General features: G+C 44.4%; 1 protein-coding gene across 2 annotated transcripts in view; it reads right to left on the bottom strand.

Moving 5' to 3' along the window:
* Nucleotides 1-12,672, bottom strand: part of LOC131278761 (endogenous retrovirus group K member 6 Gag polyprotein-like) — a 56,726-nt gene extending 44,054 nt beyond the window's left edge. Inside the window, exons 1-2 of one of the 2 annotated variants that reach the window (XM_058299161.1) lie at nucleotides 12,571-12,672; nucleotides 1,162-6,632 (exon numbers count right to left, since the gene is read on the bottom strand). In XM_058299161.1, coding sequence (XP_058155144.1) covers nucleotides 5,326-6,468 — 1,143 coding nt within the window. In that variant the 5' untranslated portion in view covers nucleotides 6,469-6,632; nucleotides 12,571-12,672 and the 3' untranslated portion in view covers nucleotides 1,162-5,325. Of the gene's footprint in view, nucleotides 1-1,161; nucleotides 6,633-12,570 lie in introns of those variants that run through there. The other variant, XR_011649066.1, reaches the window with a different exon arrangement.
* Nucleotides 12,673-21,280: the final 8,608 nt, after the last annotated feature.

The raw sequence follows: 21,280 nt of genomic DNA, 5'->3' as shown, positions 1-21,280 counted from the left end.
TGAAAAAAGCAGCACTTTTTCCTAAAGGACCACTCCAACTGAAGGAACTAAGAAATCAGTGTTCAAATAAATAAAAGGTGAATAGGGCTGATTTAAAGATGAAGAAGAATCAGGATGCAAGGATAAAGAAAGAAGAAATTAAGTTTGTCAAGAAAATTCTTTAAATTTCTGTGGAACACTGTCTAACTTAACCTTCAGCTCATTTAAATGTCATAGCTGACATGGAAACTAAAATAATGAATGAGATTATGATATTCTATACAGAGTTGTAATACCTGGATGCATTTCAAAGTGTTTTAGTCATAGGACAGAAAGGTGTTTGTAAAGTCCCCTAAGGGACTGGGAAAAATGTGCAAATAGTAAACTTCATCCCGGAAATTCCTACTACACTGTCAGGCAATAGGAGCTACCAATTTATTGAAATGGTAGTACTCTGGAAGGTAAACCTGTGAAAAAGAAAAATGCTGGTGAGCTGAGCGCTCGGTCTTGAGGTTGCATTCATGAACCTTCTTTCTGTAATGACGAAGCTAAATAAACCTAAGTATAATTAATGCTTAAGGATCACCTCTAGAGAACCTCTTCGTTACTCAGATATGACCTGCCTCTCCAAGCCAACCTCTCACCACCTTCTCCCCTATTTTGAACAGGAGTTCCAAGGATAACTTTTTCCTTGGCAACATGAGACTTAACTTCCAGAGATGTTTTCCTGGAAATGCAGGACTTGCCCACTCCAAGGTACGGGCCTCGTTGACAATTTAGTATTAGAGCAAAAGGGAGAAAAGAAATAGAACAGAACAAAGTTTTAATGGCTAAGAGATTTCAAATAGAGTCACAAGGTCATTCTGGAGGTTACACTTATGCAGGTTTCAGACAGCAAGCAAAGCTGAAAGAATATTCTAGATTTTATCTGAGAAAGGCTATAAAATTATTTCCCCAATGTAACGTGGTTATTTAAGACTATAATTCTCAATGTATATAATAAGTTTACTTTTCAGGGATGGTAACTGTCGCAGTGTGGGCTCGCCCGGAGGGGCGCTGCAGGGGTGGTGTGGGCTTGGGCGGAGGGCTGCAACACACGGAGGGGCCTTCCAAGAAGGCACTCCGGGGCCGGCAAGGTGCAGAGGATGCGCAGTAGGAAGAAGACTACCGAGGAGACCAGGATCTGTGCGCAAGTCTGATTTATTCAGGAAGTACAGCGGTTAATATAGGGCGAAGACAGGGGAGGGGCAGGGGGCATGGCCGGGGGGCGGCAGACGGCTGATAGGTTCATGCAGGGGTGCATCACTGGTTGCGGGCAGAAGACGGGGTACCCAGGGTTCTCGGTGACAGCGAGGTGGGGCTGTCATGGCGTGGCGGTGGCCCTCGGGGGAGAGGCGGGGTTAGGCCACCGAGAGGGAAGCGGGTGCAGCTGGGCAGAGAGGCGGGCAGTACGCCCGAACCCCAAGCGGAGGGCCTTAACGCCCGTTCCCGCCACCCGGGTCCGACTCGCACCGGCGCCTGGAGACGAGCTGACCCTTGCTGTCGCCACACTCCCACACGGTGCCACCCTACATTTCCCCCTTTTCTTTTATTGAGCGCCAAAGAAGGTGGAAGAGGAAGGGCCAGCGCTCATTTTGTTGGGGGGGGCCTAGCCAGGCAGCGCGTTCTAGAAGCCTGTCTTGGGGGGGGTGAAGGTGGGTGGCGGCAGCCGCCAGGCCCTTTCAGCTTGGGCTAGGTGGAGTAGCTGCAGAACTTGTTGGCAGAGAGGGTCGGGTTCGGCATTCAGGGTCATCATGGTCATCCGAGGGGTGAGGTGTCGCTGACGACGTTTCTCTCTCCGGGTCAGGCAGTTCGGTGGTGGCGGGCCGGATGAGGTGTCCTGGGATCCAGATGGGCTGGGCGGCATCATCTGGAAAGACACAAGCAAAACCCCTTCCCTGGGCAAGGAGGGGGGCAGGCCCTGACCAGATGTTAGTCTTGGGGTCTTTCCACTGAACAAGGGGGGCCTGTGTGGGCCGGTAGGATGGGCCCCAATGAGCATGTACTGGGGAAAGGCCATCCTCATCAAAGCAGAGGAGGTTGTGGTGGATTAAGGCAGAGGTGACAATTTCTCCAGGTGTGTGGCGGGGATAGTTGCTCCTTTCCTTTTAAATAAGATGCTTGAGGAAGAGATGAGTGTGTTCAACCATGCCTTGACCTTGGGGGTTGAACGGAATTCCAAAGTGATGAGTGATGTTGTATAGCCTCAGGAACGCAGCGAAGGAAGCGCTGCGATATGCTGATCCATTGTTGGTTTTCAGGTCCCATGGGACTCCCATGAAGAGGATGGCTTGTCTGAGGGCCTGAATGCAGTGCTTGGCGGTTTCTCCTGGGAGGGGAACGGCATAGCACAGGTGGGAGAAGGTGTCGATGGCCACATGGAGATACTTGAGCCTGCCGAACTGGGGCACGTGGGTGACGTCCATTTGCCATCGGGCATTGGGTCATAGCCCGAGCGGATTAACTCCTTGTGGCTGTAGCGGCCCAAGGGGCAGAAGGGGTGGACAGGTTCGGCAGCATCTGACCATGTGCTTGCAGGCCTGGATGGAAAGTTCCGGGAACAACTTGTGAAGGCTCCTGGCAGAGAAGTGAAATCGAGAGTGGAGTAGCTTGGCTTGGTTGAGGAGGTCGCCAGGTGGAGGGGCGGGCGGTCGGCCTCCCGAGCGCTCTACTGAAGCTGGGAGGGCTTGGACGGCTTGATCGGCGAGGTTATTACCAGCGGCTATAGGTCCAGGAAGGCCAGAATGGCTCCTCACATGGGCGATATACCAGGGCGCCGTGCGGTTTTCCAAGAGACTCTGGAGAGTTAGGAGTGCTTGGTCGATAGGCCTTTTGGCAGGAAAAAACGTGGTGAAAGCCAAGACTTGGCAGACTTGCAAGGTGTACAGGCTGTCGGTGAAGATGTTGAGGGGTCTGTCAGGACAGGCGCGGAGAGCTAGGACGACGGCTTGGAGCTCTCCTACCTGGACAGAGTTCACGTTGATGTGGATGAGTATTTGAGGCTCTGACGTACCAGGCGAGTAGATGACAGCTGCGAACTTGTGCTTGGAGGCGTCAGTGAAGGCGGTGGTGGCATGTGGGTAGGGGCGGCAAGACGGGAAGGGGTGGTGCGGCGGAGGGATGAAGGATAACTGGGAGATGCCCTGAAGCAGCCGATGGCTGGGGTAGTGGTTGTCAAATTTGCCATGGAAGAGTTCCGCAAGGACTTGCATGTCTGGACTGGACAGAAGCAGCACGGTGGTTTTCTTGGCATCCGCGGCCACACAATAGTGTCAGGAGGAATACCATATGTGTGGGTGCATTGCTGGATGAGGTCAATGGCCAAGGAGATCCAGAGGGTGACTTGCGGGCCGATTTTTCTGAGCTTGCTTTTGGCGGTATGGAGCCAGAGAAGTGGCCCCTTCTGCCAGAGGAGCCCGGTGGGTGTACTCGTGGTAGGCAGGATCAGCGCCAAGATGGCTCAGTTGGGGTCGTGATGCTGCAGTTGGCATTCTCGCAGGGCATCATTGACAGCTCGGATGGCCTCCTGCGCAGCCGAGGTAATAGCGATTTTCTTTGTTACAGCCTGCGGAGGGTCTTGGTCAGTTTGCAGGAGGGCGAAGAGGGGTTGTAGTTGAGCGGTGGTGATCAGGAGAGCCGAACGGAGCCAATTGATGTGCCCACAGATTTGCTGTAGCTCTGTCAGAGATAGCTTCTGCGGAATGGCCAGGTGGGGGGCCGCAGGCGTGATGGTGTTGTGGATGTTGAAGCCTAGAAAGGTGAAGGGGAGCTCCATGCGTACCTTATCTTGTTGGACTTGTAGGCCAAGGTCGTTGAGATGGCACAGTAATGCCGTGATGATGGCTTGGAGGCCTCTGGGGGTTTCATGCGCCACGAGAAGGTCGTCCATGTAATGAACAATGTATGCAAAGTTCTTTAATGGCTGAATTGCCTTATTGACATAAAGCTGGCAGATGGCCGGGCTGTTTCGCATCCCTTGCGGGAGGACTCGCCATTGGTAATGCTCAGCTACTTCTTGGTGATTGGTGCACAGGAGCATGAAGGCGAATTTTGGACGGTCTTTTGGGTGCAGTGGAATGGAGAAAAAACAGTCCTTGATGTGGATGGTGGCGGCGCACCAGTGTCTAGGTATAGCCGTGGAGTGGGGGCATCCCGTTTGGGGGGAGCCCATTGGGCGGATGTGCTTGTTGATCTCACACAGGTCATGGAGGAGCCGGTACTTGCCTGACTTCTTCTGAATGACGAAGATGGGTGAGTTGTACGGACTGGTGGATGGCTCAATGTGTCCTGCGTCGAGCTGGTCATAGACAAGAGCTCGGAGAACTAACAGTTTCTGGGATGAGATGGGCCACTGCTCCACCCAAATGGGCTCCTCGGTATCCCATTCAAGAGGAGTGGGTGCTGGAGGTGTAATGCGAGCAGTGGCGTATATCACTGGGGGGGAGCCGTGGATAGAATGGCTCCGCAGTTCGAGAGGACATCCCGGCCCCAGAGGATATTGTCGATGCTGGGCAGGACAAGGGGGTGGAAGGTGCCTTGGCGGCCTTCCTTGTCCCTCCAAATAAGATCTCAGCTGGTTTGGAATGAGGGAGCTGTTCCGGTGGCTCCAATGACGTGGGGGCCGGGGAGCACACCCCAGTTGTGTGCGGCTGTTTCTGGGAAGCAGGATATTTCTGCCCCGGTGTCAAGGATTCCCTTGAACCATTGGCCTTCAACCTCTAACTCCATTATTGGTTTCTTGGGTCCCAGTGGAACGGTCCACATTACAGCAGAGGGTGGTGGCATGGGTGAGCGGCCTCTTGCTGGCGGGGCTGAGGCCTGCCCCCTCTCACGTTTAAAGGCTGCCGTTGGCTGTTGGCGGTGCGGCAGTCACGGGCCCAATGGTATCCTTTGCCACAGCGGGGACATGGGGTGGGAGGCGCGTGTGGTCTGGCTCCTCCGGTGTCTCGAGGCGTGTTCATGGATGGTCGTGGTCGGGTGGCATGAGGGCATTCGCGGGCAAAATGTCTGGTTTCTCCGCATTTGAAGCAGTCAGAGGAGAGGGACATGGCCGTGGCTATGGCCTGAGCCAGCACGGTGGCCTGCGGGTCTATGTGGGAGCAGGCCAGGATCCAGTCGTGTACTCCCCTTTCCTTCATTGGTAGGATGGCTTGTCGGCAGGCATTGGTGGCCCCTTCCAGAATGAGTTCCTGGGCGAGGGCTTGTTGTGCACGCTCGCCAGGGACCTTGCGCTTGCAGGCCTCCTGAACCCGGGATACGAAGTCGGCGAAATCTTCGTCTTTTCGTTGGACTAGCTTGGCAAGTGGCTCAGGTCTGGTGGCGGAGCAGCTGCGGAAAGCGTGTAAAGCCAGCTCGCGAAGTTGGAGCCAGAACTCGGGGGGGGGAGTTGTGATGTTGGGCCAGATTGGTGAATTGGCCCGTGCCTGTGTAAGCGTCCAGGGGATGGCGAGCCCCGACACGGGCGTTGTGTGCCACTTGCTTTTCTGCCTCTGATGTAAAGTGAGCACGCCAGTCGATGAATTGGCCGGGGGTTAGAATGGCCCGAGTGAGGGAAACCCAGTCATACGGAACCGCGAGCTGAGTGCTAAGCTCCTCAAGCAAATGTTGGGCGTACGGGCTACCGAGGCCGTCCTCTTTAACAGCCTTGCGGAGGTTTTTTATTTTGTCGGCTGTAAAGGGGTACCAATCCTGTGGATGGTGCCGTGAGGGGGCGGCATTCAGCAGGTATAAGAGCAGCGTCTGATGCGCGGGGGCCTCTGCCTGCAGGGGCCAAGTACCCATGGGCCCTCTGGTGGATGAGGGATCCGCGGCGGGGGGTGCCCAGGGGGTGGGGCGAGAACATGGCTTGTCCCAAGATGGCGGCACCTCACAAGATGGCGGACTGCCCCAGGGGGTAGGCGGCTTGTAAGATGGTGGCCGCTCCTCCTCCAGCGGGGGCCAAGATGGTGCCGTGGCCGGAGGGGGCGGGTATAGGGGGAGGGACTTCCCTTTATCCTCCCAAGAAGAAGGCAGAAGTTCGCCATCTTGGGGCGAGGTAGGCGCGTCTGGTTTGGGCGGGCAAGAGTCCAGGGCGTTGTTGAGGCGGCTGGACAAGGACTTGGTATTGGAATCACTGTCTGACTGAGACCCCTCTCCCTTGCTCTTACCGCAGGTGCAGTGGAAAGCGTCCTGATTGACGGGGGTGCCCTGGAGGCACGAGCGAATGGCGATGAACGTGGGGAGAAGGCTGGGGGGAAAACGCTTGTTCTCATACTCCATAGCCACCATGACGCAGTCAATGAGGTTAGTGTACGTGTCCGGGTCCCACAGCTGGCAAGTGGAGAGCCAGGGGTTGAAAGGCAGCAAAAGGTCCCAGTACGTTTGGAGCTGCTTTACTGAGACATTCATATGATTGGTGTCTAAAAGGCTGGCAACCTGAGGCGCCTGGCGGGAGGAAAGATGGCCGCCCATGGCGCCGACGGCGGGGCCTAGCGAAGACGGGGGTCCTTACCTTGCAGGCGAGGCGGGTGGGGGTCCGGCCGGGAAGTTGTTGCCCCCACGTTGGACGCCAAAATGTCACAGTGTGGGCTCGCCCAGAGGGCCGCTGCAGGGGCGGTGTGGGCTCGGGAGGAGGGCTGCAACACACAGAGGGGCCTTCCGAGAAGGCGCTCCGGGGCCGGCAAGGTGCGGAGGATGCGCAGTAGGAAGAAGACTACCGAGGAGACCAGGATCTGTGCGCAAGTCTGATTTATTCAGGAAGTACAGCGGTTAATATAGGGCGAAGACAGGGGAGGGGCAGGGGGCGTGGCTGGGGGGCGGCAGATGGCTGATAGGTTCGTGCAGGGGTGCATCACTGGTTGCGGGCAGAAGACGGGGTACCCAGGGTTCTCGGCGGCAGCGAGGCGGGGCTGTCATGGCACGGCGGTGGCCCTCGGGGGAGAGGCGGGGTTAGGCCACCAAGGGGGAAGTGGGTGCAGCTGGGCAGAGAGGTGGGCAGTACGCCCGAGCCCCAAGTGGAGGGCCTTAACGTCCGTTCCCACCACCCGGGTCCGACTCGCACCGGCGCCTGGAGACGAGCCGACCCTTGCTGTCACCACGCTCCCACACGGTGCCACCCTACAGGTAACCACACCACCTACCTCTGTTTGAAAGTCCTTGTAACTTACCTTTGTTCTGTACCCCTATTCCAAATCCTTGTGACTGACCCTAGTTTGCCACTGTTCCCCAGTCCACCTGGCTCAGCTCCCTTAATGTTTATTAAAGAAGGAAACTGTCCACCTCACCCAAATTATTCATTATCACTCTGATGTTATAAAATATTAGAATTTCTGTTTATCAGGGAGGCAGTTTTGAGGCCGCTAAGGCAACTGACCTCCTTTTCTTGTGCAACCAAACATATTTTTCTTTTGAAACCCTGATGTCTCAGGCATTGACTTTAAAGATGCATCAGGAGAAAAGAACCTGTTTTGCTTTGTATCACTCTGAGCTATCGATATTAAATGGAATACAAACATACTTCATTCTGTTTTGTTGTGTTCTTCCAAAACTTTACATAAATTTACTGATAAAATAAGCTGACATTATATCTATTTAACTTTAAGATGACAATAAATGTAAATTTGCATTTAAAAATTGAGTTTTTACTGTAAAAAACTTTATTTTAAAAATATTATGTTTTTAGTATGTTTGAAGACAGTTCAAAGATCTTTTTTAGTAACTTAAGGTATGCAGGTATGTAAAGTTTGCAAGATGTAATTTGTTAAAGACAGAATTACAATCTTGTCCTAAGGTGAAATAACTGTTTTTTGCAAAATGAGAAGCAGGTACATGTAAAACAAAACCTAAATAGATAAAGAAGGTTACAGAAAGTTTATGGAAATTAATTTTATTAGTCATGGTCAATGCTGACTAAAGTTTGATAGGCTTATTTTTAATATTTCAAGAGCTTTCATATCAAACACTATATTCATGCAAAACTAAAGTTTAGTTTTCTCTCTTAAAATAATTAAGTTTTCTAAAATTAGTAGTCAATTTTTAGTGAAAGGTTATAAAAAGTTTTTTTTAACCATCCACTAATTCTGTCTAGAAGACAAAGATTCTAAGTTATATCAGAGTACTATGCCCATTGATATTTATATTAATCTGATCTTTTTGTTTTAGAAAATATCTTCTCAATTTTAAAATAACTGTCTCTTTCTTAATTTTGCTTTAATAGGGATCCGAGCATTATTTCACAATGATCCATTTTCCGTTTAACAAATATTCAAATCTGACACCTTTTGACAGTTTTTCTTCTTAAGGTTAAATGACAAGAATGTCTTTTTTTTTAAACTGTCTTTCAAATTTTCCAGGGGGCCACTGGAGAAGTATAAAAGATTCGTTTACTTTGTAAAAAGAGAGGTGTTAAAAATAGTTACATTCTTTTGATATATTATGAATTGCATGAGAAGTGTCAAAAGAGATTTTCTAATCTTTTGGTGAATTTGTGTGGGTGATATGCTATTGACATAGATATTTAAAGATTGTATAGAATTCCTAGAGATTTGACAGGGATCTCATTTTCTATGATATGTCCTGATACTGATTTGCATATCAGACAACAGTATGGCATTGTTGGTCATGGTTTTATTTATTCTTAGAAAAATGTTACATGTCACAGAAACAACCAAATTTTCTTGTCAGTTACATAGTTTACCCTGATGCGTCTCTAAAGTATACAGGGTAAGCTGTAGGTCAGAGCTTCATCTTCAGCTCAAAGGGATTTTGAATAAGGAGCAAGGAGAGTACCTAATTCTGTTCTACCCATACCTTGACATAACACTAGGAAGAGTATAAAAGTGGGACATGGTCAAATACCTCAACTAACAGAGCCCTTTTGGACATCTTCCAGTAGACTTTATACTGTTACATATTTCTACGGAATATGAATGTGGTCTTGTTATCATATGTCTATTTTTTGGATTGAAAGAGGCTTTTCCTTGTCATAAGGCTACTGCTCTCACAGTAGCTAAAAGAACTATTAAACTTCCCCACTGGGAAATTCCTACTACTTCCTCCCAGTTTACCTAATATGTGGTCAGTGAGATTTGCAGGGCTCATGCATTAACTAGGGGTTTAAATATCCCTACCATCCTCCATTGTTAAGAAAGCTAAAATGAACAAATAGTGCAATTATAGCTCACTGGGTGGACTGGGGGAGAGTGTATACTATACTGTGGACCATTGACCATGTGGTGCAGCAGTGCTCAGAGAGATATTTACCAAATGCAATGAATGTCCCATGATGATGTAGGAGGTTGTTGTTATGGGAGGAGTGGGGTGAGGGGGGTGGGGGTATATGGGGACCTCATTTTTTAATGTAACATTAGAAAAAATAAAGAAAAAAAAGATGAACTTTGTTTATAAATGGTTATAAAAGATTATAGCAAATATATTTTTAATGTAACATTAAAATATACTTTTATTTCTTATATTTTAAAGTATAAATATATAAAATAAAAATATTTTAATGTAACATTTTATATTTATTTTTAATGTAACATTTTGTGTGATCTATGTATCTTTAAGAAAAATAAGAAAAGATATAAATTTAAAAAGAAAAAAAAACTCAATTAGTGGGAAGTGGATTTGGCTCAACAGATAGAGCATACACCTCCCACATGGGAGGTCCAAGATTCAAACCCAGGGCCTCCTGACCCATGGGATGATCTGGCCCACGTGTAGTGCTGATGTATGCAAGGAGTGCTGTGCCACTCAGGGCTGTCCCCTGCATAGGGGAGCCCCACTTGCAAGGAGTGTGCCCCATAAGGAGAGCTGCCCAGTGCGAAAAAAGCACAGCCTGCCCAGGAATGGCGCCACACACATGGAGAGCTGATGCACCAAGACAACTCTCTAAGCCAAACTCAGCATGTAAATGCATTACCTCCCCACCAGTGTGGGACATGACTCCTGGGGTTGAGCCTCCCTGGTGCCGAGGGATTACTACCAAGCACCAACTGATGATGTAACTAGAAAAAGACCTTAAATAAAAGGGTTAACTCAGACCAGCAGAATTATCTCAGCCTACATTTAATATCAGGTGTTAAAAACTGCTTTATGACTTTGGATAAAAGGGAGAAATGGACAGGACAAATGAGTTTATATGGCTATGAGTCTCCAAAAAAGAGCCAGAAGGTCATCAGAGGGGTCACCCTTACACACAGCTCAGCAGGGTCCCAGAGATAGCTAAAGTAGATACAACCCCAGGTATTGGTTCTTCTGAGGGCTATAGAGACCCACAGGTTCTATGGTCATGGTAGATGGAGTTCAGTGCTATGGCATTTGGCCCTACTTTGGAGTATGTGTTCCTGAGTGTGATGGAGTCGGACTTAGATATGACCTTTCTACATATGCCCCTTCTGTTACTTTTCCTGGACCTGTGGTTGGCACTGGAGTTGGTATATATTCAGGAGACCTGAATCTCTGGACTGTCCATGTTACAGCCAGGCCCTGAGCTTCAGCAGACTTGCAACTCCTATCCTCTGGTTTATTGGACTTATCCTGGCCACCTAACAGGGAGGTAAAGAAGGTCAACCACCACACCAGGGGGCCAAGAGTGCCTACAACTGCAAACAGGAGAATTGCATCTATCATCCATGTGGAATCTAAGCCCCCTCTTGATCTAGGGATGGAGTGGACATCACCATCCCAGGGTCCACAGGCTGAGGAATAGACTATGGATTAGAGAGGACTTACTGGTATTCTACTATGGAACTATTGTGATTAGTAATGGAAGAAATTGTAGCATTGATGTGGAGAAAGTGGCCACAGTAGCTGCCCAGGGTAGGGAGAGGGAACAAGAGATATGATGTAGGGGCATTTTCAGGACTTGGAGCTGTCCTAGGTGGTACTGCAGGGACAGATGCTGGATATTGTATGTCTTATCATGGCCCACTGGGTTAACTGGGGGAGAGTGTAAACTACAATGTAAACCACTATCCATGTGGTGCAGCAGTGCTCCAAAATGTATTCACCAAATTCAATGAATGTGCCATGATGATGACAGAGGCTATTGATGTGGGAGGAATGGGGTGAGGAGTGGTGTGGGGTAAATGGGGACCTCATATTTTTTTAATGTAACATTTAAAGAAAAATAAAGGAGAAGAAAAAAAAGAACATGGCTACTACTCGCTGCTTGGTTTGGACATTTGCAGCAAACTTTTAAAAATAAACAATTATGCTTCAAAAAAACAAAGATGATGCAACAAAACAAGACACAGATTCTGGGTGCCGCTGACAAGAATACAAGTGGACATAGAACGCACAGCAAATGGACACAAAGAGCAGACAATGGGGTGGGGTGGGCAGGGAGGGGAGAGAAATAAGTGAAAAATAAAAAAAAAACCTCAGGTAGTGGGGGACAGATGGTGGATCCAAGATGTCAGTAGAGGAGGGATCTCTAGGATTCAGTTTCCTCTGGGGAAGCCAGTAATAAACCAGTATCTGTCTAGATCAATAATTTGGGGGTTCTGATGACTAGAAGAATATTATCTACCATTCAGGGAAGAACAGAAGGAAGAGATTGATAATCTGCAGTGAAGATTTGTGAGTAGATCCCTTCATGCCATGGTTCTGGTGCCCAGTCAGGTTGCTTCAGGAGTCACTCTCACTGGAAATAGAAGTTCATTCCCCAAAAGCAGATATTGAAATAAAGTTGTAAAACGTAATTTTGAATAATCCTCAAATTTAAAGACATGCCAATTTGAGTGTCATAAAACCATCGGCCACTCCATTCTAAGAAGGGGTCCAAGGTTTTCACCCAACTGGCAAAGGAGTATCAGCCTCCATTTTAACTCAACCCCTGGCAGAAGTGGATGTGGGATTGATTGAGAAATACAATAACTTCCTGGGAATGTAGGAAACTTAAGCTGCTAAAATCAGAAAACTCATGGCAGCCATTGCACAAGCCTCCATCCCTGGCTGGGAAGGAAATGGGGCCAACTGAGAGAAACAGTAACTTCCTGGGATGATTTCTACCTGCTGAACTCAGAAAGCTGCCCCCAGTCATTGCCCAAGCCACCCCTGTCAGGAGAGGAAGTGGGACAGAGTTTGATCAGATTCTTGGGGCAATGCAGATAGTTTCAGCATGTCAAGGTCAGAAAGGCACCTGCAGTTACTGTACCAACCCCAGACCCAGCAAAGGAAGAAGTGGGGCCAAGTTAGAGACACAGTAACTTCTTGTGGCAATGGAGAAGTATTTCTACCTGCCCAGGACAGAAAGTAATTGCAGCCTCTATTTCAACCCTGCCCCCAGGAGGGGAGGGAACTGGAGTTGGTTTAGAGACTTGGAGCAGTGGGGAACAGCTTACTGCATGGTGGCCCTTGCCCCCCAAAAAAATGATATGGGCAAGGCCCAGCACTGGAAATATTCTAATAAGTCGAACCCTCAATCCTGAAGCTTGCACTTATGACACTTATTTCTGAAATGACCAGACTTAACCTAATTATAATTAATGCTTACAAGTGACCCCTGAAAATGTCCTTCTTGTTCAAAAGTGGCCCATATTTAAGTTAAACTGAAAATAAACACATTACCTTCCTTCTCCTACATGGGACATGACTCCCAGAGATGAGCCTCTGTGGTGCACAAGTTGAACAGCAATGCTTTCAGAGAACAATCTTGATCAAAAGGTGGAACTGTTAAAGAAAGAAAACAAAATAGTTTCTCTGACTTAGAGAATTCCAAAAGAGTCAGGATGTCATTCTTATGCATGCCTCAACCAGATATCACAAAATGCCACAGAATGCAAAACTTTAAGCATCAATGCTCCTGAAAACACTAAGGACTTCCAAACATGATAAGCAAGTCACATGGCTTTGTATCAAATTCTCAGTGGATATTATCTAGGAATCTATAAAAAGGAGAGTATGGGCTATGATGTGGACCATTGACCTGAGGTGCAGCGATGCCCAGAAATGTATTCACCAAATGCAATGGATGTGTCATGATGACGGGGGAGAGTGTTGCTGTGGGGGGAGTGGTGGGGTGGGGGCGGCAGGGGTGAATGGGGACCTCATATTTTTTGAATGTAATATATTTTTTTAAATGAATTTTAAAAAAAGCTATTTTCCCAATATGATAGAGTTATATTCATTTATAAATCCTCTAATTATGCTCCTTTACTTCTTTTGTTTAAACCTATAATTTTCAAATTATTTGTTAAATCTATTTACCAGAGACTTTAATGCCTTCAGATTGTTTCTATGCTGTAGAGCTCTGGAATGCAGGGGTACCAGTCCCACAATGAAAACAACCAGGAATTTGTGAATACCATCAGCTTTCAAGTCAATTAATTCTATTCCTCACATCCAAATTTATATCTTAAGTCAATTCTAGGCAGCCAGAACAGTCATTGTCCTGAGTTGCTCAAAATTGAGGAATGACCACAAATTAAAGGGAAAAGTGAAACCGGTACAACAGATCTCATTAACCCTTCCTTGTTGTTGTAATTGAATACTTTGCTGACTTCTTTATGGCCTCCCTATAACCTGAACCTCTTATAGCTAGCATGCTTCAACTCCAACTAGTTTTTAGCAGATTTTTAGGACTCCCCAAAGCCATGCTTGTAAACTCCCTACTAATTATGGCTAAAAGTAATCTAATGACATCCATCCTATTAAATCAAGGCCCACTTGAATTAGACTCCTACATATATCCAGGCATGGAGACACAAGACTGCAGATATCCAGGGCAGAAACCAAACCATGCATATTTAAGGGCCCCCTGGAGGGGAAAGACCATGGTAGAAAGGCTAGGAAATGGTGCACTCAATCCAGTATCTCAAGGCTGAACAAATTAAAAGCAAAATGAATTTTTCTAACATGATCCACCTTTCTGGATTTACCCCATCTGGCTTCCTCATGCATGACAAGCTAATGGAGAAGATACTGGAGGCAGAAAAGTCTCACAAAGAAATAAGGTTAGGTAAACTGAAATGTTTTAAAATAGGGAGTCCCAGGACTGAAAAGTATATATAAAACTGTACGCTGAATGGAAGAAAGAGTTTAAATGAATCATAGGTGCTGGTGTGATGAGGGGGATGGGGGTATATGGGAACCTCATATATTTTTCTAATGTAACATTTAAAGAGAAAAAAGAAAACATGGGCAAAGATCAAGTTACTAGAGAAGGAACAGAGGAAATGGAGCTTTCTCCTGGAAATGAAACAATTGCACACAAAAAATGTAGTCTTAAAAATTGTACATCATATCCATGGCAAGAATCAGATGAAGAAGAGCTGAAAACTACTGATGAAATTAATAAAGACTATTCTAAAGGTCTTGAGTAAGTTGGACCAAGTACTACTGAAGAGTGTTACTCAAAGCCAATCAACAATAAAACTATAGAAGGGAGGGAGAGGTGGCAGACTTGGCCCAGTGGTTAGGGCATCTGTCTACCACATGGGAGGTCCACGGTTCAAACCCCAGGCCTCCTTGACTCGTGTGCAGCTGGCCCATGCACAGTGCTGATGTGTGCAAAGAATGCCGTGCCATGCAGGGGTGTCCCCCATGTAGAGGAGCCCCACATGCAAGGAGTGCACCCCGTAAGGAGAGCTGCCCAGTGCAAAAGAAAGTGCAGCCTGCCCAGGAATGGTGCTGCACACATGGAGAACAGATACAAGATGACGCAACAAAAAGAAACACAGATTCCCATGCCACTGACAACAACAGAAGCGGACAAAGAAGACACAGCAAATGGACACAGAACAGACAACTGGGGTAGAGAGGGAAGGTGAGAGAAATAAATAAATAAATCTTTAAAAAAAAATGAAAGGAGGGAGAAATTACCTTAAGAGTTAACACATTAAGAAAATGAGCCTAGATATCAGCAAAAATTTACAAGTCATACTAAGAAAAAGGAAGATATGACTCAGTCAAGGGAACAAATTAAAAGTTCAGAGGAGACAAAGAGTTTGGAGGAACTAATCAAAAAAGTTCAAACAAATCTCCTAAATCAATTCAAGGAGATGTAGGTAAATATGTCTAAAGAGAATTTTTTTTTAAGAAGGCATTGTGTGATCATAAAGAAGAACAGGAAAAAATACAAAGAAAAATAACAGAAATTATGTGGATGAAAGTCACAATTACAGAGATAAAAAATATACCAGACACATACAACAGCAAAGATGAATTGGCAGAAGAAAGAATCAATGAGTGAGAAGACAGGACAATAGAAATCATACAGTCAGATGAATAGATATAGAAAAGAATTTTTAAAAGTGAGCAAAGTATCAAGGACTTGAATGAGAGCATGAAGCACACAAACATACCCAGTCCCAGGAGAAAAAGAGAAGGGAGAAGGACAAAAAGACTGTTTGAAGAAATAATGGTCACAAATTTCCCAACTCTTAAAAAAGACATAAATATACATGTTCGAGAAGCACAACACATTCCAAACAGAATAAGTCATAGTAGACATACTTTGAGACACCTATTAATCAAAATGTTAAAGTTAAAGAGGGAATTCTGAGTCCAGCAGAAAAGCAATTCATCACATAAAAAGAACCTTCAATAAAACTAAGTGGTGATTTCTCATCAGAAACCATGGAGTCAAAAAAGCAGTAGTCTGCTATATTCATGGTACTGAAATAGAAAAGTCACTGCTCAGAAATTGTTTATCCAGCAAAATTGTCATTGAAAATTGAGGGACAGTTTTAAATATTTGAAGATAAACACAAAATGAGAGAGTTATTCAACAAAAGACCTGCCCTACAAAAATATTAAAGGATGTTCTGCAGGCTGAATGGAATAGACAGGAGAGAGTGACTTGGAATAAAGGGAAGAAATGAGGATTATGCCCTATAAGAATTGCTAAAGGATGTTCTACAAGAGAGAGGGACCGAGAATAGTGGGAGAAATGAGGATTATTAGTAAGGGTAACTAAAAGGGTAAAATCAAAACCCCATAGTACTCTATTCTCAATATACAACTCTACTCATTATCCCAGAAGAGTCAGAACACAATTGAACAAGAAAAAAATGTATATTTTCTGTTTTAGTTTGCCAAAGGGTTGCTGATGCAAAGTACCAGAAATTTATTGGCTTTTATGAAGGGTATTTATTTGGGGTAAAGGTTTACAGTTCTCAGGCCAACAAAAGTCCAAACTGAGGCACCATCAGAGATTCAGAGATGCTTTCTCATCAAAGTCAGCTGCTGTTGTTCTTAGCATGTTCTCACCTGTTGAGGCAAGATGGTTGCTGATCTATGCCTAGGTTTCAGCCTTTCCTCTTGAGTTCTGTGGGCTCAGCCTCTCGGTGCTTCATGCTTAAGTGATCCTGTAGTCCTTTCTTCATGGCATATATATTGTGTCTTTATGGACCTCCAAGATCAGCCTTGGCTATTCTTTTCTCTTCCCAATGTCAGTTGTAAACCATTGTACAAATGGCTTTTCTCTCCCCCAGGTCTCAGCTGTTTGAGCCTCATCAACTGAGTCAAAAGTGGCAGAGCTCTCTCTTCCTGTGAATGAGTCCATTTATATCAGGTCCAGCAAAAGGGCATGGACTCTACCTGAGTCACACCTCACTGACAAAGTCCATTAAAAAGGCCTACAATACCCAACAAATATCCGAACATATTTATATACCCTATATGCATTCCCTGGAGAACTCCCTCCTACACACACACACCCCCATCAATGATACCTCACACCAGTGCTCCTCCCCTGCCATAGTTGAACCCCTCTGTAATCCAAAACTTCTTCAAAAATGAAGCCTAATATATTGCCAAATTCTATTAGTAGGAAAATGAAATAGTAATGATACATTTAAAGATTAGAAATAGAATACATAATAATTTAGAAAAACTAAAGTAAAAAATAAAATGAGGTATTAAAACAATCTTAACGTGTAATCTAATCAAAGTCCCTGAATTTAATACAGTCAAAGGGTATCACCCCCAGAGAAACAGATTAGTTTACAATTATAATCTTTCTCTTGGGGATTTGGAAAGTAATCGCAAACTACCACATTTCCTGAAAATGGGCATGTAAAATATAAAGTGATAAAGTGGGATAAAATAACCTCAAAAGGGGAAACAGAGGGAAATGGGAAAAGATAACATGTATGCTGTTGAATTTAATTGGCATCTTTTTCAAATTAGTAGGTTACAGATGTGGGATATTTAATATAGAAACCGGGGTAACCACAAATAAATTATTTTAAAAATATAAAGAAACATATAAAAAGTGATCATTCAGATATAACACAAAAGATCAACTATACAGAAAAGGATATTTCAATAAAGAAAAATAGAGACAAAAACAAAAAATAAAATATGGAAATAAAAAGATAGAATGGCTGAAAGTAAGTGCTACCTTTACAGTAATAACACTGAATACTAAAGGATTAATCACCTCAATCAAAAGGCACACATTTTCAGAATGGGTAAAAAAGCATGATACAACTAAATGTTATTTACCAGAGACTCATATAAAACCCAGTAATCTGGAAGTGAAATGTTGGAAAAAGGTATTCCATGTAAGGAGCAACAAAAAAGATGTGGGTTTGCTATGTTAACATTGGAAAAATATAGACTTCAAGTTCTAGGCTGTTATAAGAGACAAAGAAGGGCACTATATATTACAAAAGAGGTCAATCCACCAAGAAGAAAAAGAAAATCATAAATATTTATGTACTTAACTGTGGTGCCCCAAAATACATGGGGAAAATTCTGGCAAAATTGAAGAGAGAAATAGACACTACTACAATAATAGTTGGATACTTCAACACAAGAATAGATAGAACATAGTAGTTACAGTTAAAAACTACAACTGAGGGAGTGCTGAGTTCCTAGCCAGGGGGGCTCTATCACATTCCCCAATGGAAGAGCAACAATCCCCCAAGTGCAATGGCAAAGACCAACAAAGAAGGATGGTCCAACAATGAGCCCTTGATACTGATAACTATACTTATGAGCCTGTGCACCTGAAATAAGAATTAGGCCTAGAGCTGCAGGGTGCCTAAGAGTTACCTCCTGAAAGCCTCCATGTTGCTCAAATGTAGTCACTCTCTAAGCCAAACTCAGCATGTAAATGCATTACCTTCCCACCCAGGGTGGGACATGACTCCTGGGGATGTGCTCCCCTGGTGCTGAGGCATTACTACCAAGCACCAGTTGATGATGTAACTAGAAAAAGACCTTGAATAAAAGGGTCAACTCAGACCAGCAGAACATCTCAGCCTTCATGTAATATCAGGTGTTAAAAACTGCTTTTTGACCTTGAATAAAAGGGGGAAATGGAAAGGACAAATGAGTTTATAAGGCTATGAGTCTCCAAAAAAGAGCTGGGAGGTCATCAGAGGGGTCATGCTTATGCACAGTTCAGCAGGGTCCCAGAGACAGCCAAAGTAGATACAACCCCAGGTACTGGTTCTCCTGAGAGCTATAGAGACCCACAGGTTCTATGGTCATGGCAGATGGCTCTGGAGTTCATTGCCATATCAGATGGCCCTCTTTGGAGTTTGTGTTCCTGAGTGTGCTGGAGTTGTACTCCGATGTGACCTTTCTACACATACTTCTTCTGTCACTTTTACTGGACCTCTGGTTGGTACTGGGGTTGGTGTATACTCGGGAGACCTGAATCTCTGGACTGTCCATGCGACAGCCAGGTTCTGAGCCTCAGCAAACTTGCAACTCCTACTCTCTGGGTTATTGGACATACCCCAGCCAACTAACAGGGAGATGAAGAAGGTCAGCCACCACATCAGGGAGCCAAGAGTGCGTACAATTGAAAGCAGGAGAATTGCATACAGCATCCATGTGGAATCTAAGCCCCCTCTTGATAGAGATGTGGAGTGGACACAACCATTCCAAGGTCCACAGGATGGAGGAATAGCGTATGGACTAGAGTGGACTTACTGATATTCTATTCATGAATTATTGTGATTAGTAATCGAAGAAAATGTGGCATTGGTGTGGAGAAAGTGGACATGGTGGCTGCTGGGGGTAGGGAGTGGGAGGAAGAGATGAGACTTGGGGGCATTTTTAGGACTTGGAGTTGTCCTGGGTAGTGCTGCAGGGACAGTTACTGGACATTGTATGTCCTCCCATGGCCCACTGGGTGGACTGTGGGAGAGTGTGGGCTATGATGTGGACCATTGACCATGAGGTGCAGCGGTGCTCAGAGATGTATTCACCAAATGCAATGAATGTCTCATGATGATGGAGGAGGTTGTTGTTATGGGGGGAGGAGTGGGGTGAGGGGGTTAGGGGGGGACCTCATATTTTTTTAATGTAACATTAAAAAATAAATTAAGACAAAAAAAGATACTATAAAAAGATTATTACAGACCAATATTCTCAACAAAATACTTCTAAATCAAATACAGCAACACATTCAAAGAATTGTACACCATGATCAAGTGGGATTTATCTCAGATATGCAGGGTGGTAACATGAGAAAATCAATGTGATATGCCACATTAACAAAATGAATGGGGAAAGTCACATGACTATCACAATTGACACAGAAAAAATTTTTTGACAAAATCCAGCATCCTTACTTTTTAAAGGCACTTCCAAAGATAGGAATAAATGAAAATTTACTCAATATGATAATGGGAATATAAGAAAACCCCACACCTAGGATAACATTCAATGGTGAAAGAGTGAAAGCTTTCCCTCTATGATGTGGAATAAGACAACAATGCCCTACTATATTGAGTAACAATAGTATAATAACAATGCTATACTCAATACAGTACTGGAAGTTCTAGCCAGAGCACTTTTGCAAGATAAATAAAAGGAATCCAAATTGGAAAGGAAGAGGTAAAATTTTCACTATTTGCAGATGGCTTGATTCTACATTTTTTAGAAAGTCCTGTAAAATCTACATGAAAACTAGAAGAGATAATAAGTTAAATCAGCAAAGTGGCAGGGTATAAGATCAACATGTAAAAATCAGTAGTGTTTTCTATACACTAGTAACAAGAAGTTAAGGGAGGAGATCATGAAAAAAATTCCATTTAAAAGAGCAACTAAAGGAATCAACTACCTAGGATTAAATTTAACCAAGAAAGTTAATGACTTATACATGGAAAACTACAACACTTTGTTCAAGGAAGTAAAAAAATATCTAAATAAATGGAAGTCTCTTCCATACTCACATATTAAGAGAATACCTATTGTTAAGATGTCAGTTCTACCCAAGACAATCTACAGAGTCAATTGCAATCCTAATCCAAATTCCAACAGCCTACTTTTCAGAAATGAATAAACAAATTATCAAATTTATTTGGAACACTAAGAGGGCCCAAATAACCAAAACTATTTAGAAAACAAAAACAAAGTTGGATGACTCATAATTTCAAACTTTAAAGCATATTACAAAGTTATAGATGTCGATAAAGCATGGTATCTGTACGAGGATATACATAGAGACCAATGGGTTTGAATTGAGAGTTCAGAAATAGACCTTCACATTTATGGCCAGCTAATTTTTTTTACATGGCTGCCAATTCCATTCAATTGGGAAAGAAAAGACACTTCAACAACTGGTGCTGGGAGAACTGGATATTCATATGACAAAGAATGAAGGGGAATGTCTACCTCACAGTACATATAAAAATTAATTCAAAGTGGATCAAAGAGCTAAATAGAAGCAGAACTGTAATACTCCTAGAGGAAAATATAAGGAAGCATCTTCAGGATCTTGAAGTAGGCAATGGTTTCTTACAATTTAAAACTGAAAGGAGACAACAAAAGGAAAAACAGACATACAAAGCCTCTTCAATATTAAAAAAAAATTGTGCTTCACAGGACTTTTTCATGAAAGTGAAAATACAACCTACTCATGGGAACAAATATTTGGAAATCCCATATCTCATAAGGATTTAATATTGAGAATGATATTTGGAATATGAAAATGTTCAACTTGTCATAGGGTGTTATGTCAGTGAATGGAGACCCACATAATAAACAAGAAAACATTAAAGAAAATAATGGGGAATCCTGCTCTGTTCTCAATTAGAGGGGCAAGTATCTCTCGAGAACATAGGTAGTGCCCAATAAGAGAAAACAAACAAACTTTTCAAGCCCTCAATATTAAAGCATGTAACTATGAACCATATTCTTCAAAAATCGAAACTTAGTGGTTACTATAGGTTCTAGGGGTAGGAATTGGGAAGAATAGATGGAACATAAAGCATTTTTAGGGCACTGGAATTTTTCTGCATGATATTACCATGATAGATACAGGTCAATATACACTTTGTTTAAACCTATAAAAGTGTATGGCACAACTGTAAAC

This window comes from Dasypus novemcinctus, chromosome 6 (genome assembly GCF_030445035.2).
Source record: "Dasypus novemcinctus isolate mDasNov1 chromosome 6, mDasNov1.1.hap2, whole genome shotgun sequence".
NCBI classification, from domain to species: domain Eukaryota; kingdom Metazoa; phylum Chordata; class Mammalia; order Cingulata; family Dasypodidae; genus Dasypus; species Dasypus novemcinctus.
This window is presented reverse-complemented; position numbering and strand designations above follow the sequence as displayed.